The 26921-nt window shown below is 39.7% G+C and overlaps 4 protein-coding genes across 5 annotated transcripts in view; 1 reads left to right on the forward strand and 3 right to left on the reverse strand.

The window, feature by feature from the left end:
• Positions 1-2341: 2341 nt before the first annotated feature.
• LOC105024416 (vesicle transport protein SEC20-like) lies at positions 2342-5942 on the reverse strand. Its single transcript, XM_010894353.4, has 6 exons — positions 5682-5942; positions 5372-5464; positions 5139-5230; positions 4822-4926; positions 4523-4641; positions 2342-4427 (listed from the first exon to the last, which is right to left on the reverse strand). Exons 1-6 carry the CDS (start codon positions 5760-5762, stop codon positions 4231-4233), a joined length of 687 nt encoding a protein of 228 aa, XP_010892655.1. The 5' UTR covers positions 5763-5942; the 3' UTR covers positions 2342-4230.
• Positions 5943-6033: 91 nt separating this feature from the next.
• atp6v0e1 (ATPase H+ transporting V0 subunit e1) lies at positions 6034-9319 on the reverse strand. Its single transcript, XM_010894354.4, has 4 exons — positions 9102-9319; positions 8422-8469; positions 7564-7699; positions 6034-6358 (listed from the first exon to the last, which is right to left on the reverse strand). The coding sequence occupies exons 1-3, from the start codon at positions 9203-9205 to the stop codon at positions 7606-7608; spliced, it is 246 nt and encodes an 81-aa protein (XP_010892656.1). The 5' UTR covers positions 9206-9319; the 3' UTR covers positions 6034-6358; positions 7564-7605.
• Positions 9320-12438: 3119 nt separating this feature from the next.
• Positions 12439-24036, reverse strand: rpl26 (ribosomal protein L26). Of its 2 annotated transcripts, NM_001310981.2 has the most exons (6): positions 24023-24036; positions 22167-22171; positions 15874-15912; positions 14945-15120; positions 14613-14753; positions 12448-12607 (listed from the first exon to the last, which is right to left on the reverse strand). In NM_001310981.2, the coding sequence occupies exons 4-6, from the start codon at positions 15110-15112 to the stop codon at positions 12479-12481; spliced, it is 438 nt and encodes a 145-aa protein (NP_001297910.1). In that variant the 5' UTR covers positions 15113-15120; positions 15874-15912; positions 22167-22171; positions 24023-24036; the 3' UTR covers positions 12448-12478. The 2 variants fall into 2 exon arrangements, with proteins under 2 accessions (XP_028975011.1, NP_001297910.1); XM_029119178.1 differs by lacking the exons at positions 22167-22171; positions 24023-24036 and having other exon boundaries at positions 12439-12607; positions 15874-15957.
• LOC105024420 (serine/threonine-protein phosphatase 2A 55 kDa regulatory subunit B beta isoform) overlaps positions 20211-26921 on the forward strand; it is a 47559-nt gene continuing 40848 nt past the window's right edge. The window contains exon 1 of the mRNA XM_010894356.3: positions 20211-20562. Within this exon, the coding sequence (XP_010892658.1) occupies positions 20484-20562 (79 nt within the window). The 5' untranslated portion in view covers positions 20211-20483. The remainder of the gene's footprint in view (positions 20563-26921) is intronic.

Consider the following 26921-nt stretch of genomic DNA (forward strand, 5'->3'; position numbering starts at 1 on the left):
ACTCTCTCCTCTTCCATGCCCCCTGTTGGTTCTCTATACCATTCTGTCCCTCACTATCAAGACTCTTGTCCCTACACAAAGTATAACCTTTAAGAGATGATCATCATTTTCTCCTAATAAGGTTATTCTGGTTCAAGTAAATACATAATTTCATTCAACTTTAAAGTTGCCTGACACCTACTCCACCTTTCACTGTCGGCTAAAACTATTTGCTCATCTGAAGAAAAATAATGTCGACACTTTTGCTTAGCATTTAATGTTGGATGAATAACTGCTAGCATGGCAAAATAGTACTACTAGTGTTAGCTAGCCAAACTTGCTTTACATAACTAAAGCATGGCAAAATAGTACTAGTGTTAGCTAGCCAAACCTGCTTTACCTAAAGCATGGCAAAATAGCACTACTATTGTTAGCTAGCCAAATTTGCTTTACAAACTTTATGTGCCTGGACAGCCAAGAAAGCATTATATAAAACGGAGGTGCTTTTTTTCCCTCCTGCATCTCCACTTTTACTCTTCAATTTCTTCTTTAGTCTAACATATTTGTCCCTCATCATCTTCCAACTTATCTGGCAAGTTCCTGGCTCTTCGCCCAGAATTTATCTTATACTATCAAAAGTTCCTCGATTTGAGCCATGCCTCCAGACTCCATTGTTGTTTCGTCTTTGTTTTGTGTTTCGTGGCTTTTCGATTTTTGAGCTGGTGCACATAGCCTACGTGGCCTGGCTGTGCGGGCCTGTGCGGCTCTCTGCGCTGTCCACGAATCCTACGCAGGCGCGTTTGACATTGAATTATAAATCAGCCTTCAAGTCACATTATGAATTGCCATGATGAAATTCACGCAAGTGGGAACAGCCTCAGATTTCAATTTGTTTTGGTGTCCACTGACTGTTGCTACATCATTTAGTTCAGAACAAACTACACAATGTCCAGTAAAGATTTTGATCTTTAATATAGACCCAATGTGTGATGGTGCTCCCTTCATTTGTTTGAGCAGTGTATAATGCTGCAGTGTAAGTTAGAATCCAGCCCACTGCTTTCTCAGCAAAATCTTTCTGCACTTTCCTATCCAATAAACCATAAAAATGCTTTAATAAATTCAACTTTCCAGATCCTTGAGATTCTTTGGTCTGTGCTTATGGACTGCCCTCAGTTCCTACCAAAGATTTCTAATGGGATTCAAGACCGGACAAGCCGCCGCAAAATGTTGATTTGTGTTCAATTAATGTGGATTTTGTAAGTGTGCTTGAGGTTATTGACTCGCAGTAAGATCCCCTTGCAGACAAGTTTCAGTCTCCTGACAAAGGCAACCAGGTTTTCTACAAAAGTATCCTAGTCCTGAGTGAAGGTCTTAATGCAGTTGACCTTAACAATGACCCCAGGCCCCTTGTAAAGGTGGAAGTCAATTTAGGTGCAAGTTAAATAACATCAAAGGTCCATAATTTACAGTAACGTAGAATATTTTCTGCTCATGCATTCTCATTTAGATGCCAAAAGGACTTCCCTCGATATTTCTGTTCATTGTTATTCTGTTTATTTGTTTTACTTGAAAGTTAGATTGCGTTTTTTAAAATAAATAAATCCTGAGTGCATAGATACCCAACCCTGTTTCAAAAAAAGTTGGGATTCTGTGTAAAATGGAAATAAAAACATGCAAAGATGTGCAAATCATTTAAACCCTATATTCGATAGAAAATACTGCAAACTCACAACTAATTAGCTTAATTGGCAACAGGTCAGTAACATGATTGGGTATAAAAAGAGCATTCCAGAGAGGGTGAGTCTTTTAGAAGTAAAGATGGGGAGGGGTTCACCATTCAGCGAAAGACTCCACAGGCAAATAGTGCAACAAATTAAGTTTGTCCAAGTAAAATTGCAAAGAGTTTGGGGATCTCATCATCTACAGTGCACAATATCATTAAAAGATTCAGAGAATCTGGAGTAATCTCTGTACGCAAGGGACAAAAACGAAAACCAATATTGGATGGCCGTGATCTTCGGGCCCTGCATTAAAAACAGACATGATTCTGTAGTGGAAATCACTGTATGGGTTAAAACCCATGCAAAGAAAAATACAGATATAAACAAGATCCAGAAACACTGATGCGTTCTCTGGGCCCAAGCTCATTTAAGATGGACTGAGGTGAAGTGGAAAACTGTCCTTTAGTCAATTTTGACAAATCAATATTGGACATTTCTGTGAATTACAGACAACACATCCTCAGGGTTGCAGGCATGAAATTCAATGTTTTTTCCAAAAACAATAACATTTCTCTGGTTTAACATTTGATATGTTGTCTTTGTACTATTTTGAATTAAATACAGGAATTAATGATTTGCACATCATTGCATTCTTTTTTTATTTGCATTTTAGGCAGCATCCCAACTTTTTTGGAGACAGGGTTGTCAATGGCTTTAAACAATTCTCTCAGGTGAACTTGGACAATTACAGAGTACTGTATGCCGTCAGGTTTTATTTCAATCATTGGACGTAACAAATGGCAGTCCATTGCTTGCCATGAAGGACAAATATTGTTTAAAATTGACTTATCTTGGAATTACAACATTATTTGTGTCCTGGAATGCTGAGGTGAAATTAAATGTCCATCAGTGGCAGGTAGGAATGATTATGCAGCGTACTCATCTGACAGTACTTACGTTACATAACTGGCCTTCCAGAATAATTGGCACACTAATTAAACATCAACAAAAGAGCTTGTGAATTTTTGTTGTTGTTTATCAGCTTGATTTTACAGTCAAAAATCATGAATCTAATCTTCAATTAAGTGAAATGTTTTCAAATTAAAAATGCTATTCATTAACATGCGTGCCACAATCATTGGCAGCCCTGTATTTAGTACTTTGTGTACCCTCTTTCTGCCAAGGTAAGAGGTCAGAGTCATCTCCTATAATGTTTGATTACATGGGAGAAAACATAGGAAAGGATTTGAGACTATTCGTCTATACTGAAATCAGATCCTTCAGAGTGCTTGGTCCGTGTTTGTGGACTGTTGCTTCAGCCCACAGGTTTTATTTTGGGATTTAGACTGTAGTGGTGATTACAAAAGCTTGATTAATTGTCTTGCTGGAACATCCAAATACAACCCAGTTTTAGCTACCTGTCGGAGGCAGACAGGTTTTTCCATTAACTCTCCTGGTACTTGATGAAGTCCATGTTGCTTTGTATCCAAACAAGGTCCCAAGGGTTTTTCAGAAGCAAAACAGTCCTACATCATAGATCCACCACCATACTTCATAGTAGGGATTAGGTACTTTTCTGCATGACTATGGCCAGGCACGTGCACAGGTAGGGCTCATCCTGAGCAGTGCACATGCCCTTTTTGCCCCAAATTTCATAGTATCCTTTGGTGGTTAAGCTACTTGTGTTCTTTACACTTGGGCATGCATTGTCCATCTGTGTGACCTGCTTTGCTCAAGCTTCTTGAGGCTTAAATGCATGGATGAACTCTTTATCAGATTTTGGGCACATGCCCATTCAAAGGTCTGTACATGGCCCTGTCTATTTAATAAATCCAAGGCACTTATGTTTCTGGTTTGGCGACAAAGGAGGCCTCTTCCAGGCAGGTTTATGACAGTGCTAGTTGTTACATTTTCAAATTATTTCCCAAATAGTGGTGAAGATAGGTATTTTAAGCTGTGTAGCAATTTCTTTATTGCCATTGACTGATTCGTTAAGATCAACAACCTATTGTCTCATTTGAGTATTCTCTGGCCTTTTCCATGTTTATAGTTGACCAAGGGTTTAGCATGTGTGTCACCACATATTTATATCCCATGTCATTGATGCCCACTTAAGAGTTTACTAAAAAGTAAAATCTTCACTTAGATTTTTTTTTATAACTACAGGTTCCAATAGCTGTGGCACACATGTTTTGAGAAATTATTATTTCTTAATGAACCATTTTCACTCCTTTGAAATTTAGATTCACATGCAGTTTTTTGAGTGGAAGATTAAGCTGATTAATAAAAATTGAATGTTTTTTGTTCATATTTACCTAGGTTGCTAATAATTCTTGAAGGCACTGTATAACTCACTCACTTATATAGTCAGAAATACAGTGCCCTACAGAATCCAATTTTACCTAGGGTCCCAATAATTCTGGAAGGGAATGTATGCTTATACAGTCATTAGTGAACTGCACTACAAACACCGGTAGTTTAATTTAGTGGTATCAGGTTTGTCTTAGTTTGCATTAGTTGTGTGTCTGGTCTAGAGGAACGGGAAAAGTCTCTTTTTGAGGATGTAGAACACGGTAGCGAGGAAGAGTGCAAGTGCAAGAAAGATGAGCAGTTTGTCAGTGAGCTCTCTGCGGTTGTACTTAGTGATGAGCTTCCTTCCCAGCTGGATGGTACCTGTCATTGCCTTGAACTCCTCGTTGGTTTCCTGGACTGCCTGGGATGACGTCGCTACCATGGCCAGGAGACAAACAAAAGAAATCAACACTGGGCTGGGAAACTACACTTTGTAATGCATTTTGCTCCAGGGGGCGCCAGACACTCACCAAGCGTGGTCATGGTCTCCTCACTCTGCATTACTTGCTGTGACATCATCCGACTGATGCTCATCAGGCTCTCTGTGATATCACTGGACGACTGGGCCAGCCCCTCTTTGGTAACCTTCCTGATTGGAGGAAAACATTTTCATTGTAACAAATCAAAAAAGCCAAGATTAGAAAGTATACAATACACATCAAATGAAATATATAACTGTACAGTACAATGATACAAATTGTAAATTAGAAAAATACTTAATAAATAAAAAAGTCATTTTCAAGAATGTTAGGGAAAAGACAATGACTACCTTTGTCGGAGTTCACTGCCCCCTTCGTACAGTAAAGCTTCCTTTTCCAAGTCATCTAAAGTTAGTTTACTGGCCAGGTTGGCTTTTCTCCAGGCAGTCTGATTACTGCAAAAACACAATCAGGATGAGTTCTTACATTTTATACACTACCACTAGGCAACGTAAAGGTCTTATGGAGAACAGCCTACAAGCCGTTCCGATGAAGAGATGCATTCTGATGTATAAGCACATGCTGGTGAATTTGTTAAGTGTGGATTCACAACACGTGCCTCAATAGACTTAAAGGGGATCAAATAAAGTTAACTATGTTTTCTTACCTGAGCATCTGTTTGCGATGCCCCTCTACTTCACTGAGTAGAGCCTGTTTGTCCGATTCCTTGTCCTGCTCCCTCCCCATCTGCTCTAGATCCTGTCAAACACTCTTACGTGTCCGTCAAATAACACTGATTGATACAGTTCAATGGGAACTGACGGGTCAACAAATGAACGTGGTCCGATTAAGTTCTTTCCTCCCGGTTTATTCATTAGCTGAAGGAAATTGGGAACTTACCTGAATACATAGCCTAAGTAGGTTGAATTTCTCTTTCACTTTGGCATTCAATTCGGTCAGCTTTACTGGTGGTCCTGTACACTCATTGACATCCTGATTACAATGAATATATGCATGAAATAAAAAGACAACGTCAGTCATCCTGGAATCTTTAAAATGACAATATGTCCAATACCAGGCCAGGCATTCTACATAGAGGGAAGCGCTGAATGTGAGACCAGTTGCGAGATTTCTTTTCTGTGCAGTGACTACTTAGCAATATAGCTGTAATCAGTCAAGAACAATAACGTACTGGAGCAATTAGCCATACCTGTACGAGAGCTTTTAATTCCAAGTCATATTTCGTGATTTCTTGTTCGCATATTCGAACGTGAACATCCAAGGTAGCCATATCGTATAAACACAAAGTCGTCTACGGATAGCAGCATGCCAAAGCGGTCAAAATAAAGAATCGCTATTTTCAAGTTAGAATATGATACAAAGAATTCTATTCTATTATATTTATTTTTTTATCTGGACAATCAGTTATATGATAGCAAAAATATTTTAAACAAAATGGAAAAACCTGTAAACCAAGAGTGCAATTGGTTTATTTTCTATAATGTATTCATTAGGACAATTAATGACATTGCACAAAAAAAAAGGACACTTGGGAGTGAAAATAATGGCAACCATACATACACTAATTTAATGAGTGAATTGACCCTGCTTTTGCAAGACCGTTACATCAATGTTAGAGGAAACATTCCCAAAGCACAGTATACAGAAGATACAATAAAAGGATGAACCAAAACTTTCTTTTTTATAAAGCATCTCAGAAGATCATCTTCAGTCATTTTGGGATTCGTTTGTACAAAACCCTTTTGCAGGCATCTAACCACTGTCATTAAGGTGCCATGGCTGAGTTAAGGCTTCAGATTGATGAGGACAAGTTCCCTTTGTTAGGAGGTGATGCTCCATTGGTGTGCAGCAGAGTCAGCTCCTCTCCTGCAAAGAATAAATAAAACTGTCAAGGTGACTTCTTCCATATTGTTAATCCACCACAATTTTTACCACATATTGTACTATTTCTATATTGTATGATACTGCATACATTATGACTGTGGTTCTGAAACATTTTAGGGTAAGAGAACCAATGAGTGATTAGGGACCACCTCATAAAAAAATTAATAACTTACTGTTAGACACAACATAAAAAGGAGCTTTACCATGATTATTGCAGGGCTTAATTAACCTAGTCTTACACCCCTGGAAGGAATGTTTCAAATTCTCCCCTCTTTTAAACGCAATGCTATTTTAATGCAATGCTACACATTTTGTAATGTGACAGATTTGTATTGCGGCAGCTTCAAAGCTACACATTTTGCCATGTGGCAAAGAGAAATCATTGCAGTTTTAAAGCTTAAATTATAATGAATACATGTTTATTTGTATTTTTTTACATGACACATACTATAGCAAACTTATACTGTGTACTTTTATATAACAAAGCCTATTTTCTCATGGCCTCTTCTCCAAAAGCTTCTTAAGTCTTATGATTAAGTTAATCATCAGAAGGAACATCAGTAAATCTGAGCCTTTTCCCAAATAGTTTTTAGAGTTGCACTTTGAAGCACTTGTTTGTTATTAACTGACCACCGAGAATGCCTAAGTGTGTTATTAGACGCTTTATAAACACTGACAAACTCTCAGCTAAACAGAGAATGAAGACGTTTCTCTGCCGGTATGTAGCCGTAAATACATCGCTCAGACATTTCTCTTTTGTTTACTCCTTCTAGTGGGCACTGGCTTATGCTCAAATGTCAAAGCCAGTGCCCAGCTGTTTGTACTCTGATTTGTCTCATTATTACAGCTTCTACAGACAACATGGAACATTATTTCCAGAAACATTCCCTTTATCAGTGTACAACAGCATGTCTTAAACCTAGAGCATGTTTTTCCAGCCATCTACAAATTAAGATTTGAGCATGGGCCAGTTCTGATGAGGAGTGAAATTAAGAGAAATTATTTACTCAGATTAAAACAAACAAGGAGAGGAAGTCACTACATCTGATAAAGAAAGGCATATTTGCTTATTTTATTGTAGCTTACACATTTTCAGGTAAAATCTTAGTACCGTATAGATTTACAGATAAAGCAATTATAATACATTGAATGATATTGACCCTCTAGGTGTATTAGAAAGCATTTACCTGTGTGAGAGGAGCCCAGAGCTGGGGCTGAAGACTGGTTGACTAGGAGGAGTGATAGTACATGTACCAGATGGTGTCGTTCTTCAAAGCGGGTCCAAACAGAGGGTTAAGCTGGGCCAGGATAGCTATAAGCCAGCTGTTAACATACAACACATACTAATAAGTACACAAAATACATTTAGTCGTGAATCCCAGGAGGGATAGCAGTCACAAAGGACGCCAAGGGAAAATATTAAAAGGTAATTTCACTTTTAGACATTTCTTCTGGTTCTACCCTATAGTAAGTAGGCCTAATGAATGAAAATGACAGCAGCTGTCAGATATAATAGAGAAATGTAAGAGCTCAGCACAGCAGATAGAAGTACACAAAATATCCATGAGACTGGCATACAAGACCATCCCCATTACATGACAATACACCCTCTGGTGGAGACGTGACAAAGTAACATGACACTGCTGTTTCCCCTGCTCGTTGGACAACATAAGAAGCTAAATAATAAATAATCTCACAGGAAAATGGCTACATTGAATCGGATCATAACAGTCCCAGCAATTAGTGTACTCTAAACAACTGTACCACATTTTGAATGAGTCTATTCTAGGTCTCTGGCAAACTAGTAAAATACTATGTACTGCCATTGGAACAATGACATCGATCTGCAGTTTGGCTCAATCAATGTTAATGCAGAATAACCTAAGGGAGAAAAGCCAAAATAGCTTCTACCTCTCCATGTAGGCCAGTTACATGAATTTGAACATCACTAGCTCCAAACATAAATGTCTATTCCAACTGAACCAAACTAACAATGACAGCTGGATCCTTACAGTGTGTGAAATTCCTTGGAGGAATATACTTACAATAGGTAACAGCAAACAGCAGTTAACACCAACATGGTAACTATTACTCTGTGGAAGAGATGAAAAAGGGGAATTATTCCATTGGGCCAATATCATCATCATTATCATTATTATCCAGAGGTCAAGATGTTAAGCAAGTAGCATTTCGAGTTCTACAAAATAAATGCTATTCCCATAAGTTATTATCGAAAGGGTGAATTATACATTTGTACTAGGCCCATTAAATGCATAGGACCTTGCATAAACTTGAGTCACATGCATGTGACAGATTAACAGTTGATGGGAACTTGAAATGGACTAGGGAAGTACCAAAATGACACAGATGTGTAGATCCCTTTATATCCAACAAACTATATCTAAACATTTATTCTAACAGTCAAGACAAGAGCCAAGTACAACAATAATCGTTTTCTTGATCATCACACTAATATAAAAAAGTAACATAACTGGCTTTCCAGCTAACTTAAAATTTAATTAGCTGCTGTCTAAAAGTACGCAATAAATGTTTTACATTTACCACGGATAGAAATATAAATTTGATCTGAAATTATTTTTGTTGCCAAAACGTTTGTAGTAAGCTTAGCAGGCTGAAGTGTAGATATTGAACACTTATTCATGTAAATAGCTAGCTTACTCTAAGGGTAGCTCACATTAGCTTTAGATAACGTTCATTTACTCACCCTCTGTTCGGTCCTTTGGGGATAAACCAAGGCACAACTCCACCAATAATCCCCCAAAACAGAGTCATAACTGACATAGGAATGACAAAACTTAAGTTCGCCATAGTTGTCTTTGGTTGTGGAGTTTAAAAAAAGGAAAAAGTTAACATATGCACTTCTGTAATGAAGTCGGAATTTGGTCGCAAACTGTTGACACACCAAAAACTAGGAAGTGTGGATCACATGATCCAGCCACAGTGTACTGGGCGGGTGCAATAAGTTGTTCATCATTAACTGGCCCAAGGGAAACCATTCTCGCCATCCCACATTTAATATACACATCCCTGTTTCATTCATTTTAAGTTTTAAGTTTTGCCAATATCAATACAAAAAAAACATAGCGAGTTTCTTCATGGACTTTAAAATTATAAATATTTACGGTACAAAACATATCGTTTCGTTTTTTAGAAAAAGTTGTAATTTCGTTCTACTTAATTAAGGCAAAAGCATGACATTTTCTTGCAATACACATTTGTGAAATAACAGCATAATATCTACTTTATTGGCAAAGCAGCTTATCTGATTGGTCAATAGACGAATTAGTGCTTTAAATTCGGCTGCCTATGTAACGCGTCTTATTGAAAAAAAAGATTTAATGACATTTAATACAATAAAGAAATTATTTGAACCAATGTCTCATTTGTTAACCTATTGCCGTCCCATTTACGGTAAATGTATTGATAGAAAATTTAGCAATATGATCGTTTCCACACGAGACTTGATATGGCATGATTTGAGTCAGATATACACCGTAACATTATGATCACTGACAGGTTAAGTGAATAATACTTATAATCTCGTTATCATGGCACCTCTCAGTGGGTGGGATATATTAGGCAGCAAATGAACATTCTGTCCTCAAAATGTATGTGTTAGAAGCAGAAAAATTGTGTTAGGATCTGAGCGACATTGATAAGGGCCAAAGTGTGATGGCAGAGACTGGGTCAGAGCATCTCTAAAACTAAGGCTCATTGATGCACATGGGGAGCGAAGGCTGGCCAGTGTGGTCCGAACCAACAGATGAGCCACTGTAGCTCAAACTGCTGAAAAGGTTAATGCTGTTAGCCTACTGATACAAAGGACCACGGAGCAATGGAAGGTGGCCTGGTCAGATGAATCACGTTTCCTTTTACATCATGTGGAAGGCCTGGTGCGTGGGCGTCGCTTACCTGGAGAACACATGGCACCAGGATGCAGTATGGGAAGGAGGCAAGCCAGCAGAGACTGTGTGATGCTTTAGGCAATGTTCTGCTGGGAAACCTTGGGTCCTGCCAATCGTGTGGATGTACCTTTGACATGTACCACCTATCTGAGCATTGTTGCAGACCATGCGCACCCTTTCATGGCAATGGTGTTCCCTGATGGCACTGGCCTTTCAGCAAGTTAATGTGTCTTGCCACAAAGCAAAAATGGATGGATGCATCTTTTGTTTTTGATTCCCATCAACAGCGACCCATTTGAAACATTCTGCAACCCAAAGAGGGGGTGTGACCCATTTAAACAACTACCAACTAATTACGTCCTAACTTTAACTTTCCAGTAGCACTGATTTGAAATGAAGATAAAACGATGTATGACCCGCAGCTACAAACCTAACAGCTTCATCTTAGACAAAACAAATATAATCATTACTAATGTAGCTGCTTTGTTGGCTACCAGCAGGAGTGTCCACAGAAGTAATACCTGCATCCAAATGCACTACGAATATGCAATTTAACACATAAGCCCAGATCCGTCTGATGTTCAAGTCTCTTGACATTATCTTCTGCTGTGGCCATAACTTTCTCTAATATTGTGATCAAAATGTAATTTTAAGGCATATGGATCATCAGTCTGAAGCATACAGGTGCTGGTCATAAAATTAGAATATCATCAAAAAGTTTATTTCAGTAATTCCTTTCAAAAAGTGAGAATTGTATATTATATTCATTCATTACACAAAGACTGATATATTTCAAATGTTTATTTATTTTAATTGTGATGATTATAACTGACAACTAATGAAAATCCCAAATTCAGTATCTATGAAAATTATAATATTACTTAATACAATACCCCATAGATTTTCTATAGGTCAGGCAAGTTTGCTGGCCAAATAAGAACAGGGATACCATGGTCCTTAAACCAGGTACTGGTAGCTTTGGCACTGTGTGCAGGTGCCAAGTCCTGTTGGAAAATGAAATCTGCATCTCCATAAAGTTGGTCAGCAGCAGGAAGCATGAAGCGCTCTAAAATTTCCTGGTAGACGGCTGCGTTGACCTTGGACCTCAGAAAACACAGTGGACCAACACCAGCAGATGACATGGCACCCCAAACCATCACTGACTGTGGAAACTTTACACTGGACTTCAAGCAACGTGGATTCTGTGCCTCTCCTCTCTTCCTCCAGACTCTGAGACCTTGATTTCCAAAGGTGAGACACTTCTGACGCTGTGTCTTGTGCAAGAGTGGCTTGACACAAGGAATTCGACAACTGAAACCCATGTCTTGCATACGTCTGTGCGTGGTGGTTCTTGAAGCACTGACTCCAGATGCAGTCCACTCTTTGTGAATCTCCCCCACATTTTTGAATGGGTTTTGTTTCACAATCCTCTCCAGGGTGCGGTTATCCCTATTGCTTGTACACTTTTTTCTACCACATCTTGACCTTCCCTTCGCCTCTCTTTTAATGTGCTTGGACACAGCTCTGTGAACAACCAGCCTCTTTAGCTATAACCTTCTGTCTTGCCCTCCTTGTGCAAGGTGTCAATGGTCATCTTTTGGACAGCTGTCAAGTCAGCAGTCTTCCCCATGATTGTGTTGTATACAAAACTAGACTGAGAGACTATTTAAAGGCCGTTGCAGGTGTTTTGGGTTTATTAGCTGATTAGAGTGTGGCACCGGGAGTCTTCAATATTGAACCTTTTCACAATATTCAAATTTTCTGATACTGAATTTGGGGTTTTCATTAGTTGTGTTATAATCATCAAAATCAAAAGAAATAAATACTTGAAATATCAATCTGTTTGGAATGTATACAAGTTTCACTTTTTGAATGGAATTACTGAAATAAATCAACTTTTTGATGATATTCTAATTTTATGACCAGCACCTGTATCATCAGGGGTGCCTCGTTTCAGATCAGGGTTTCTCAAAGCTCTCCCCAAATATTTCACATTTAAGCTTAACTTGAGTTGGCAGTGTTAGAACTAAAATATGGAGATTCTGGGGACAGGTTTGGGAAAACCTGATGCAGATCATTGGACAAGCAAGAGGATCTCTATACATGTCACAGAAATGTCCATTAAAGACAGACAAATAGATTTTTACAACAGTTTATTATTGTTTGAAAAAGATTTTCACTCCGCCATCTTCTCAATTGTTTCCTCCTTGTATTTCCCCTTCTCCTTCCCGTCAGCACGAGACTTAGCCTTGCGCTCCAGGATCTTCTTGCGATCCTTGTCAAGCTTTAGCCTGGTAATCACAACCTAGGAACGACATATGTGATTAGAACAATCCTTTAAATTGGGTAAAGACTGAGCAATTCTTTGTCAACTGCAATGTTATATCAGTGGGTAAAACTTGCAGTTAGCCAGTATTGACAAGGCAAAGTTGACAACTATGGTCAAGGAATCAATTGACAGTTACCTTTATCATATGTGGACCGTTTTTAAATTACAAAGATATTTTGTCCAACCTTGCCATAAACAAAAAAAATTATTTGACATTTGCTGAAATGCGTGCAGATGCCAGGCTACTATAAAGAAGAAAGTCATAGTGTAACATTAAATAAATGGAAGCGACACGAGTTCAGTGTCTATTTCACACGGGACAGGGCAGGGGTGAGATCAAGATTAAATAGGCACAAACTAACTGGTTTAGGTAATGCCGTTAATATAGTCAACATTCCCTTCCAGGTGTAAAACACACAATAGCTGCGTGCTGCCATAATATTTGCTTCAATAAGTCGAATAGTGTATTCAATACTGCAAATAAGCTATTTTGCAGCTAACTAAACATGTTGGGCAGAATGCATACACCCCAATGTATAAGGCCACTTCCAGTCGGTTGTCCTCCACACTCCATATCTAAGATTAGAGATGAGTACACATCTGATGTGATTCCCCTCACCAGGGACTTCCAATAACACCAACAAAGATTTGAACTGAAGCTTTCCTCAAAGCCAAACCCACAGGGAAGGGCTGAAAGCAGTCCACGGACAACCTTTTAAAACTGATGTTACAACTTGTCCAACAAACATGATGGGTTCTTGTTAAAACATTCCACCATCAACTCCAACTGAACATGACCTAGAAATGTGGTCACTTCATTGACCACAAGATTCAATTTCATGTTTCACTAACTACTTAAGGTTAAACGGAATTCTGAAAAGTCTGTTGAAACATAAGCTACATGCAGTCTCTTTTCAGACTCTCTGTGCAGTCTGGGGAGTGTGTGGCAGGAGAAGGTGAGAGTTGCATGTTTATTGCTAGGTTACATGTCCATGTGATTAGTAAACATTGTTAATTTAATTCCACTTGTCACTCCTCAAACCTTTCAAAGACTAGCTAGCATTATATTTGGAACCCATGAAGTCATTTAATGACTACTAATCACAAACAATTACACAACTCTGAAACAAAACAACATTTTTGAGTTTGCAATTCAAAATCACATAAGCACCCTACCATCATCAATAATATTGTTCAGATTTTTTTGCCGGACCGCAATCAGCCCTAGAGTAACACTTTTTATTATAGGTACTCTATAGCTAGACTAAAATGTTGCTGGCTACAAGCATCAGTAGCTACATTGTAGTTAGCATAAAGCAAAACTGTTTATAGTAATTTAGCTAGCTATATACAGGGATCTCTTTTATTTAAGATGTTGAATGTGGTGTAACAACACTTTCTCCAGTTGTTGGTGTGATGCAAGCTAATAATGTAGGGAACTGGTTTTGAGAACTGTGGAGTTTGGACTAATTGTTTGACAGACACCACATCTCTACCCATGTATCAGGTGCAACACTACCTGCCTGTTTAAACAGCATGGTGGTTAAAGACAGTCTGCCACATAGAAAACAGTGGATCAAATCCAGCCAGGGATAAGGGACATCCCTTATCGCAGACCAGCAGAACTAGGATTGCCTGGTTCCTTGTTTTGACCATAAACTGTGATTTATAAACATGTAAAGAAAACAACAATTCCAAAAGTCTATTTCTGTCAGCATCCTTAAACACATACTGCACCATGTTCGTTGGTCAAATTGGAATGCATGTAAAATATACAAAACACATTTTTGCAGGGTCTGCGTTTTGACAATGGAGCCTTAAAGCTCATGTAAACTTAACTTTAAATTAACAGATGACCGATCAGGCAAGACAAACATACCACTGTAGTTTACATTACCCATCTCAATAAAATGTACCTAACCAGAAGCTGCTCAGAAAGTTAGTTCCTTAGACTCAAGTGTGACAGTACAGACATACTGACCTTGCTGGGGTGGATGCCAACGTGCACAGTGGTTCCATTGGCCTTCTCCCGCTGCACACGCTCAATGTAGATCACATATTTTTTTCTGTAAACCTGCACTACCTTGCCAATCTGCTGGCCTTTGTAGTGTCCACGGACAACCTGCACAGCAAAAACACTTCCTTAAAAAGACAATCCATTTGACCAACAGTCTGAATGTAACACAGCCGGTCTGAAATCAGGTTATGTAAATCTAGGACCAGGGTAACAGCTAGCTCGTGCGCAAACGTATAGAGTAGTCCTAAAAGCAACTAGTCCAATACAAACACTAAGTGAGATGGGTCACAACCTACCTGAACTTCGTCATCTTTGCGGATAGGCATGGACCTCACGTTGTATTTCTGACGAAGCTCCTTGGAGAGAGGGGAGGACATGATCTTCCTCCGGATGTGTGAGGGGGCATTGAAGTGCCTCTTGCGGTTCTTACGCCGCGAGGATGTCACAAATGGATTCAGCTTCATGTTTATGGCTGCAGGGTTAAACGGTAGAAAACCTTAAAAGAATGTACCAATCAAGTAGCCAAAGTGTCCTTTCAAATACATAACATCTAAGACGAGCAGCATAATCTGTTTGCAGTAATAAAATACGCATACAAGTACAGACCTAAGAAATGTACTGCACAGTTACGAAAAGTAGTCGGCTACATTAGCCAAGTAGCAAGCTTACATACAAACAGATAGCAAGACCTTGTTCCATAATTGAGTACGCAGTTACTTACGCTAACACATTCTACCATTCTACCACCAACACAACACACGAGACAACTCCGCAATTGTTCCACGTCAGGACTCGAATTTGTCAAAGTTTGTGAATATTTCACAGTAACACCAGTCAGACGGCATGGGTAGGTCATTTAGCATTAGCAACATGGTGTTTTAATGCGTTGTTGGGTACTTCTAAATAACGAGACACATACGGACACTTTTAACAACGTAAATAACGAAGGAATATCAAAGGTGACACCAAAGACATTTGTAAAGACCTAGGAATAGTACAATCTGTAGCCTGCATGCCTGCCATTCTCAGAATTAGCCATCAACGGCCGAGGAAACCAGATAACGTTTGAATTAGCAATCTAGAAATATTATAGGTTGAATAATGATCAATATACAACAATAACCGGGGTATCTGTCTGTACATGTACTGGTGGGGACCTAGAAAATGGTATTACATAGGATGGATGTTGATAACTTCAGCGAAATTATCAGCCAGGAATTCTTACCCTGCCGATAACTCCTCAATGGCCGGCGGAAAAGAGACTCTCAAAGTACTTCCGCTCGCATTAGTTCACACACGGGTACCGCGAGAAGTAAACACTTCAAACGGGATTTCAAAATTCTGACAATTTGGAGTCAAAAGTTAATGCAAATCATATTTAACAGAACTCAAATTGTGTGAGTAGAAATGCATAGACAAATAGAAATACATGATTGATTACGTGCTTAGTATTTTTCACAATATATTTTTCTATGATCCTACATAGGCATATGGAGTTATTATAGCAATCAGCGATGACAGAAAGAGGGGAAGCATAAGTTGTTTTAAGGAAAGCATTGTTATTTGTTACACATTAATTATCAGAACATGTTTCTATAGACCTATATATACTGCACGTGTCAAGTTCACTTTTGTAAACAAAAAAAAAATCTAAAAAAATAAAAAACATAAACAAAATATTAGAACAGAAAAATAAGGGCAATTTACATATTTCCCTTTTAATATTTATATTTCTGATCACTGATTTCCCCCCCCCCCACTTTTAGTTTTAGTTTAATAACCTGAGTAAATGTCACAATAAAAGTGTTGACCAGTAGGTGTCCCTACAAACCATTTTGTAATTTACACTTAGACTAAGAGTTTCAACCAAGTAAAAAAAAAAAAGATGGGAGTCGGTGGTGTGTTTAATTTTTTTTATTTAACCTTTATTTAACCAGGTTAGCCACACTGAGATGAACAATCTCTTTTTCAAGAGGAACCTGGCCAAGAATAGCAGCAAACAGAGGTTAAGAGTATGTCAGGTCCTGGCTGGGGGCCACTAGGCATCTCTATGCGCCAGGGGGCCACAGTCATGACCTGACCGCGGAGGCATCTCTACGTTACTGTTTTGCAGTTCAGCCCAATTAGAGCCAGCTGCATCTTGTCTCTAATTGGCGACCCTATTTAATTTGTTCTGTTTGCCTTTCGGTCATTGTTTGGAGTTAGCTTTGTGTTTGCTGCCCTTCAGTTTATGGTTTGACTTGTCTTTTGTTATTTTGTGTTGACAAGACGAACATTAAAAGGATGTTCAATTGCTCTGCGCCTCGTGTCCTGCCTCTCAACCGTGACACCGTACATAAAATCACAACATAAACATAAAATACCATTATTCCAATTAAGATCATGATTCAAAACATTTACAGCAACTAATTTCACTATCTATCATGATTTTGGACTTAAAATCCATCATAGTCACTAAACTATTTAGTTTTAGAATCTTTTGTAGCTTTTGTAGTGCACAGCACTGCAGCACAGCCCTGGAACACAGCCCTGGAACACAGTTTTGCCTATTTCAGTAAGTGTCCTAGGATCCGTCAACAAAACACAGTTATGAGAGCGCAAGCAATATTTCACATTAGTCTGTTGGACAATGTAAGAGCATAAATAAACTGGGAGATTCCCAAGAATGGCCTTGTAAATAGAAATGTACCAATGGGATAATCTACGTAGAGCTAGTGATGGCCAGCCCACTCTCTTGTTTGTAACAAACCTCAAAGTCCCATGGTATACAGTATCAAGCATAACTAATGAGGACATAGAGGCATGCATGTACAAGATATCATCATAATCTAATACAGGCAGCAAGGTAGCATACGCAAGATGCTTTCTTGCCTCATATGAAAATCAGGACTTATTTCTGAAATAAAAACCCAACTTTAACCCAACTTTTACCAAGTGTAAAATATGTGCCATAAAGGAAAGAATGTCATCAATTATAATCCCAAGATATTTGTATACAGATACAGACTTAATTACATTACCATGCAATGTAGTAAGAAATGGAAGATCTATCAATTTTTTCTTTAAGTTTAAAAACAACATGTAGTTTGTCTTATCAGCATTTAGAACAAGTATCAACTGATGAAATCTTTGTTGAACAATATCAAAAGCAAGCTGTAACTGAAAAGGGGCCAGAATTTGAGAGTGTGCCGAACAATAAATCACAGTAGTGTCTATACAGTAGGGTATATATATACCTATGTTATTTATGTAAATTGTAAAGAGGAATGGTCCCAGAACCAATCCCTGTGGCACACCCTTCAATATATGCAAAGGCCTAGAGGTAAAACCTTGTGATCTATTTGATAAATAATTTTGAAACCATCAGAACACACAGAAAGTCAGCGTAAGCACTGAACACAAAAAGGCAGTTGGAAATCCAACATTTCCATTCTGCTTAATGGCGTCACTAAAGGAATAACTTAAGCTTTAATCTCCACTCAAGACTTCCTCCCTCTGTAATAAACTGGTGTGCTATAAACGCCGATTTAATAACATAATAAGCTCCACTCAAGAACCAGGGGGTTAACCAACCTTTTTACAGGTGACCGCTTGACACTTCTACTCTCGGATGTTCCTCATCTTCTCCTCCATCGCCTCCTTCTTCACCAGGGGATCGAAGTAGCACTCCTGCAACTGGAACTCCACCTGAACAGGGAGGAACTATTATAACACTGGGGTAGGAGTCAGGGGGGCATTACATTGTAATTAAGAATAGCTGTCAGTTTCACTAGGCTGTTATGGTAACAATGGTGGTATTAGTGGTGTTTGTAGTAGTAACGGTAGTAGTAGTATTTATAGTAGCTTGGTCTTGCTAAGAACTCTCAGAGTGTCTGCTGTAAGAGTTCTTGAAAAGGTGTGTACTACGTGCAGGTATTTTGACCCACGGGCATGACACTAGACACTATTTCCCCTCCTGCAACCAACACTGTGGATCCCCTCAGACACCCAGGCATACTTGCAAGGGCACGTGACAGTTGAAAGTAAAATGGGTGTGGCTGAAACACCTGAATTCAATAATTAGTAGGAGTGTCCACATACTTTTGGCTACAAAATGTATGCTGTGTCCTTTCATCATCCTTGAGATGTCTCCTGAACTTGACTGTCGTCCACCTGTGGCAAATCCAATGGATTGGACATGATATAGAAAGGCAAACCTGTCTTTATCACGTTCCACAACTTCACACTGAATTTCACAGCAAAAAATATGTTCATGCAACACTCTGTTGACCTCCAGGTTGTGTGGTGGCATAGACCTGGGGAAGGTTATAAAAATGGCTAAAGCATTAAAAGTTCTCAGGAGCACATAGGACTCCATCATTGTGAAATGCAAGATATTTAAAACCACTGGTAGGACAATACCCAAGAACTGTGATCGCAGCCGTCCGTTTTTCTACAGTGAAACAGTGAAACAGAGTTACAGAGACTTTAAAGAACGCCAAGAAAAGGCCTGTGGAAGCAGGATTGCTTAAACTTAAACATGCAGTAAATAATCTCTTTCAGTGAGCCGTGCTGAATGTGAAATAGGTTTCTCCCAGATGAACAATATAATTAAACCATTAGGCACTGGTACAAACTAAAAATGTATTAGCAGTCATGGCCTGCAGTAGGTAATAAAATAGCTCTGAGGAGAAGTAAAAAATAACTCACCAGCCCATTCTTATACATCTGGACCCCCTATAGAACCAACTTAAACATAACATTTAGCAGAACACTCCCAATTTGCTCCAAAGTAAAGAGTTATTGCCATTGAAACAGTGTTCCTCGTGTTGAACAAGAACTCCCCCACACTATCGATATAACTTGCAATATCAAAACCCTTTTATGAGAACAACGTTTCGGTCCTTCATCAGGTAATCGCTCAATAACATATGTCTGTATTTCACATTTAATACAATTCTTAATAAAAACATTTAAATTCCATCAACTTCCAGAATATTGGCCTCCCCAATATATATATACATATATGTATATACAAGCAACACAGACAACAACTAGGGTTATTACATATTTTACTGAAGATTAACCAACTACATCTATCGCATTCCACGCAGCACTGAACGTTAACCATTCACGTGCTTACAAATCACGTGACAGCAACCTTCAATGAAATAACAACAAACAAATAAACGCTACAGATATCAAAGAGTCTGTGTTGAACCATGTGTGTAATTGACGACAGTATCAATGTACATTAATAGGTCAATGGCTACTTTAAAAACTGAACGCAACTGATTCAACGTATGTGTTTACTTTTCTCATTGTAGGCTACTTCACTTGGACCGATAAACCCGAGAAGGCCTGAGGGTGGTTTTAGATTTAACAAACTGTAAATTATTTATTTAAACAACTTTATCATTCAGAGTCGCGGTACCTCGATCCTCTTTAACCATAATTTTAAATAACTACACACACCCCTATAGCTCCCCAGCCCCCTGCGCCTCCATGGACCCCCACGCATCAGAAAGGCATAACATTACTAAGAAAATGAGTCGAAATAACCTCTCGTCCTGCCGCCCTTACCAGTCGCGGCACCGAATGAAATTAAACCATGCAGTTCAAAACGTGGTGCGGCGTAGTCACCGACATCGAACTTTTCCGCCGCTCCCCGCGCGCGGTTATAACCGGTTACCGGACTGTAGTCCGCTTGCACTGTCTGTCTGTCTGGGTGAAAGTGATGCGGTCATAACGCGAGCAGTACGAGCTTGTTCCCTCCCTCTCCGGTCCGGTCTGTCTCTCGCGGCAGTGCGGATGTGGAGTCACCACCGGAGCACTGCCTTCTAACCGGAGAAGAAGATGAAATGTTTTTCCCGTTATCTCCCGTACCTCTTCCGCCCTCCCACCACCATCCTGTCTTCCACATGCCACACCGAAGGTAGGTAGAGACTCACCAGGGCCTCTCAGCTGCTGTGTGTGTTGTTATCGGTATAAGAGGGGAGTGTAAAGATGTCTGGTAGATTTCTGGTATAGACGGGTGTGTTGTTGGAAATATTCTGAGCTATGCATGCTTTATCTGTTGTTCTTAAAATGTACTGTTTTATAAGATGTTCTGCGACCTATCATAGATGCTACCTGTGTCTTGTCTGTGGTTTTACCCATCAGTCTGATGTAGCTAGAGCAGGACGACTGATTCCAAAAGTGAACATCGAGTCTGCACTTTGGGACCATTCTGTTGTAAATCTAGGGTGTCTCAAGGAAGTTCTGCTGTGTAGTGGAAAGACAATTTAGCAGATCGCCTTAGGATGTTTTGTTGTGATGACAAAACATCCTAAGAAGGCTGATCATATTGCAAGCTTGAAGAAACATTATTACTAAACCAGAATGTCTCAGTTAATTCAATTAAAACAGTGTGACGTTTTTGTTCTCTTGTTGATCTGTCTGCTTTCATGAGCATCCTAACCTAAAGCACAGCAGACAGGGCTGTTCTGAATGTAGGGCAGATAGGGAGGTCACTGAAGGAGTTGACTTGTTACCGAATGTGTGTGTGACTCGATCATCGAGGCCAGCTGACCTTGTTTGTGTCAATATTGTACATACACGTTGTGCTTCTGCCCACCAGTGCATATTTGACTGGACCACTTGTGTATTCTGTCCCTTTCCATTTCCTTCTCTGCCTCTGTCAGTCTCTCTCTCTCCCCCCTATCTTTTAAGTCATTTAGCAGACACTCCTCTTCACAACGATTTATTTTCCTCTCCATATGGGCCCCCTGTGGGAATCGACCCACAACCCTGGTGTTGTAAATACCATGCTGTACCAACTGAGCTGTATCCCCTCGCCAGCTCCCTCTGGCCTTTGCTCTTGCCTCTCCCTCTTTCTCTCTTTGTCACTCACTGTCATAGAGAACACTTCATGATCTCTGGGCGGGAGGGAGACTGAGAGGAAGAGATGGAGGGAGAAAGAGAGAGGGAGGGAACAAGAGAGCTAGCTGTCACTGGGTTTGGGTATGAGAGTATAGTTGTGAAATATTCGATTGGTAAAAAGTGGGTAACCCCCTACCCTGCACTTGGTGTGTAGTTTTGTATGCTGAATTGCTCAAAAAGCCACAGTGTGTGTTACTGGCGTTTACTGAGGCTGAGATACTACATTATTTAACCTTACAGCACCACTCCCCCCCCCCCCACACACACAGACACACACACTCACACGCTTACATACATAACGCACACACACGCACACACACACAAATGGGCTTGAGGCACACACAGTCCCTCAGGGCCCAGTCATGGAGAGCCTGGGAGAGAAACCTTCAGAATGAATGTGACCTATATATTACAGAGAGGGAAAACTGTCTGCCTTGCAAATCACACATGTACTGTAATATACACTGACTTGGTGGTTCAGTCAGTCAGGAAATTAGTCCATCCGTCTGTCCACCCATCTGTCTGTCTGTTAGACTCATTCTCAAACACAGGCATGGACATTCATTTATGTTCTCCACCTTCCTGAAAGGCTCCATACCCCTGTCTGTCCCATCCCACCCAGCCTCCACTGAGAGGCGTTCTCCTGAGGGTGTGTATGTGTGTGCATGTGTGTTGCGCCGCAGCAGCCATGTCCGTGGACAATGTATTTTATAAACGTTTAGCTGGCCTGTTGCCCGTCTGTGTCTTCTATGTGTGTGTTTATCTAGAGCACAGATGAGAGACGTGCCAGTGTGACCGACTTCACTTACGGGACAGTCTATAGGAACGTGTGGGTGTGTGTGAGGGTGTGGCAACTCGGTGTAGGTTCGGGACTTACAGGGAGCGACAGGCAGTGTGTTGCCAGGCAGTGTGTGACTGTGCGTGTTTGGGTGTGCGTAGTGTGTGTTTGTTTGTGTGAGATGTGGTTTGATCCGTGAAGTGTCTGTCTGTCAAGATAACGCAACAGCGTTGGGATGTGTGATAACACACATACACACACACTCTCCGCTCTGGTCCGTGAGCCTCTGAATTTATTCCCCAGGGTTGCGTCCTAATGGGCAGCCTATTGCCTACATACTGCCCTATTTAGGGGATCTGGTCAAAGTTGGCACACTACTGAGGAAAATAGGGCTGTTTGGGAGGTGGCCTAGTGCTGAGTCATTATTATAGACAGTATGGTCCGGTCCTACTTCTCAGCACCACATACAGAGCTATTACTACAGTATCAGCAATATGTTTGCCTGAAGTTGGACACATTTTTAAACACCATTCAAATAGTAGGCTATGTGACTTATAATTTAAGGTTTAGTCCCAGATAAATGGATTGAATTCAGAGTTCATTCTTAAAATGACCTAATTGTGAATATGGGGAGATTATGGAGTAGATATAGAAACTGAAAGAGGAACACTGTCTCAATGGCAATAACTCTTTTCACTTGGGAGCAAATTGTGAGTGTTCTGCTAAATGTTATGTTTAAGTTGGTCCTATAACAAGGAGTATACTATTGTACCATCACTCCCAAGATACAGTTGGCAAATTTTCTGAGAAAATATTGAAGAGAAATGGTCTAACCACTGTATATTCTCACAAGCAGAGTTCACTCTTATTTCAATAAGATTCAGGGAGGAGAGATTACACTCCTCCAAAAAGTAATTCATTTTCAAAGTGCTAGCATTTGCTTTGGATTTGCTTTCATAAAACTAAAAGGAATCTGTCATTAATGTCCATGGAAGATGAGAGCACTTTCCGAGTAGCTGCCTTGACCATTCTAATCCGTCTTTCTGCATTGCATTTAGCAAAATATGTATTCCCAATCATTACCCTTTCTTGCATTGGGGTTTAGCCCATGCAGGATGTACATTGCTGTGCTTAGAATGTAGACTACATTTTTATTTATTTCAAGATTTTATACTAAAAACTGCTAAATGCTGAAAAGACACAGTACCAACCTTACGCCAAGTAAAATTGTTTACTTTGACATTTGCCATAGTGTGCTATATTGCCATAATCTATGGAGGACCAAATTTGCCATTATTATAAATACACACATTAATTGGCAAATACAGAAATTAATAAATAAATAAACAGAGAAATATATAAATAAATGAATACACTCATGAATAGATGGATATGAATAAAATTAAATGAAATGAATATATATAGGTCATAACAGATTGGCACAATCATGAAGCAAAACATTGCAACAAAGAAAAATATCCTTAGTTCTTAATACTGTGTATTGCCCCCTTTAGCATCAATGACAGTGTGCAGTCTTTTGTAATAGTTGTCTATGAGGCCCCGAATTCCTGCAGGTGGTGTAGCCCATTTGTCTTGGCAAAATGCCTCCATGTCATGCAAAGTCTTTGGTCATATTGCATGAACTGCATATTTGAGATCTCCCCAGAGTGGTGTGATGATATTAAGGTCAGGAGACTGTAATGGCCACTCCAGAACCTTCACCTGTTACCACTGGAGGGTCAACTTGGCCTTGTGCTTAGTGTCACTGTTGTGCTGGAAAGTCCAAGAGCTTCCAATGCGCCGCTTTCGAACAGAAGAATGCAAATTGTCTGCCAGTATTTCCTGATATCATGCTGCATTCATCTTGCCATCACCTTGTTATGCAGGTCTTTTGACAGTTCTTTTCTGATCCCCATGGCTCAGTATCTACCCGGCTCAGTGCATCCACGTGAGAGCTAACAAACAAATTGACTTTTTATACACAGACATTAACTGCAATTTAAAAAGCTACAGGTGTGGGAAATTCACATTTAATTGCCATTTTCACCTGTGTGTGTCACCTTGTGTGTCTGTAACAAGGGCAAACATTCAAGGGTATGTAAACTTTTTGATCAGGGCCATTTGGGTGATTTCTGTTATCATTATGATTTAAAAAGGAGCCAAACAACTATGTGATAATAAATGGCTTCATATGATCACTATCCTTAAATAAAAGACAATATTTTGCATGATCAGTCATATTTTCAAAATCAATGCCAAAATTTCACAATTTCTGCCAGGGTATGCAAACTTATGAGCGCAACTGTATTATAGAGGCCAGGCACGGTCCCACCACCCACCGCGGGCCCTGGTGCAGCCGATAGCCGATAGCTCCGCCAGCTGACGTTTGCAGCACTGAGCCATTAACTCCCTTAGGTTCACCCAGGGGCAGGGGTTACGTTAGCACCTGCCTACAGCCTGCTTTTAAATTCATATCCAAAGATGACCGAAACGAAAGACTGGAATAGGCAAAGAGCAGTCGACCTGGTTGGATTGGAAATGAGTTGACCACAAAAACATGGTAAGTGTACGTTACTGAGTGTCAAACTAGCTAGCTAACTTGAAACAGATCCAAAACTGTTGTGTTAGACCGCCAGATGCCGGCTGTAGCTAACTTTGTTTTACAGGCGGTTCAGATGGCCAGTTGAATGACATGTTGTGTTCCAGAACAGGCTGTCTACTAGATAGCTAGCTTGATGCCAAACGATGTAACCCATAGGTGTAACCTGAGTTATAAATTAAGAAACATGGTGAATCATATGCGTGGTTTAAGCTGAGTTGACTAACTAGTTAGTTAAGCTAGGATACTTCTGGATCCCAATTGTTTTGGTTTAAAAGTGGCTAGATCACATCAATTACAGGGATCTGTTCTAGGCAGATATGATGCTGAAATATGATATGGTGTGTCTAAATATATAAGCAAGTACATTCATATTTATGATGCAGTTTATCATAGCCATTATCACGAAATGACATACATACTATGTTTCAGCTCTATTGTTTTGTTGTAATTCACAGATATGAATGCCAGACTGATAGACGAATCCTAACTGCAGGTACTATTTTTACGGCTGTTTACAGCCAGGTGGAGATAGATATGTCCACTACAGGGCAGGATTGCATCCTGGTTGTTGTGTGCAGTTCTTGTTGGAGCACACACTCCATGTCAGTAAGTCATTTTATTCCCTTAAATTGCATGATACTATTTTAAGAGGTGAACCTCATGAGGGAAGAACCTGTATGAACCCTACATGTGTTCACACCTCAGGGCTACCTTGTACCGCTTGCCTCTGAATTTAAATGGCCAGTTCCTGTGTAGGAGACCAGGGCTGTGTTACAATGGCCCTTGTGGGGACATTTCTCAATATCCGATTTTCAGGTACCCATCGTGGTTGTTGGCATGCATTCCTCCGGCGGCAAGGGAGTCCGACATATTTGTTTTAAATTATAGATATGCAAGAACTGTATTAATAAGAATTAGTAACTCAAGTAAATGTGCTGGAGAAGCTGTATGAAATTGAAAAGTCACCGAACCCGTGCTTTCTCTTTTGGCAACCCAGAAAGTGTTTTGCAAGCTGACATTACCGCAGCTGGGATGGAGTTAGAAAACGAGTTTAACGGGAGCCGACAGCTGCTTAGTTTTCATGGTGAATGGTTTGTTTAAATTGACATATCAGTGAGGCACCCGGTTGTAGCAGATGTGAACTAAAGTTAGCTCTGATGTCTGGAATAAGCTAATGTTAGTACCCACGCATTTACCAGTGGGCTTGAAGGTACATCACCTGAGAAGCTCAGATCCAGGACAAATTAATCGAGCAAGCAACACACAGTGACATTGATCAAGCAATCGTGTTAATTACGCACCCAAAAATATTTGATTGACACCCCCTCAATATCACATTGGAAAAATAAATACTGAATAAATAAATTAAGAAATGCATGTGATGTGATTATTAGATAATAGTTAAATGTAATTGAATACATTTATTACTTTGGTTATCATTCTTGGATTTCTTGGCTCATTTATTTATTAACCTGTGCATTTAATTTAATTAAATAATTACATTATTTTCTTATTTATTTGTGCATCTATTTATTTATTTCTAATAATGGTCCAGGTTTCGTCCTCCATATTCAACAAGCCATCTTTTTATTAGAAGCACTGGCCCCGCACTCTAACAACTAAGCCATCTGCCATCCTTCTGATGTTGACCTGCTTTTCTGTTTTGGATTATTGTCTTGCTGTGTGGCCCAGGTGCTCTTCAGGTTCAGCTCACACTGGATTGCCAGACATTCTCTTTTAGGATGTTCTGAGTAGAGGTTTTATGCTGCTTAGAATCCCTGAAACTTCCCAAAACCATCACCATCCTTGATACAGTGATGAGAATGTGGAATGCAGTGTTTGGTTTTCCCCAGACATAACAGGTCGCATAATGTTCAAAAAGTCAAATACAATTTGCCAAAACGGACCTGGAAGACTTTGTCATGACTCATCAGGACTTAAGAATTTAATATGCTCAATTCCAGTGTTTGAATTAAGTCATTTGGAGTGATTT

This window comes from Esox lucius, chromosome 4 (genome assembly GCF_011004845.1).
Source record: "Esox lucius isolate fEsoLuc1 chromosome 4, fEsoLuc1.pri, whole genome shotgun sequence".
NCBI lineage: Eukaryota > Metazoa > Chordata > Actinopteri > Esociformes > Esocidae > Esox > Esox lucius.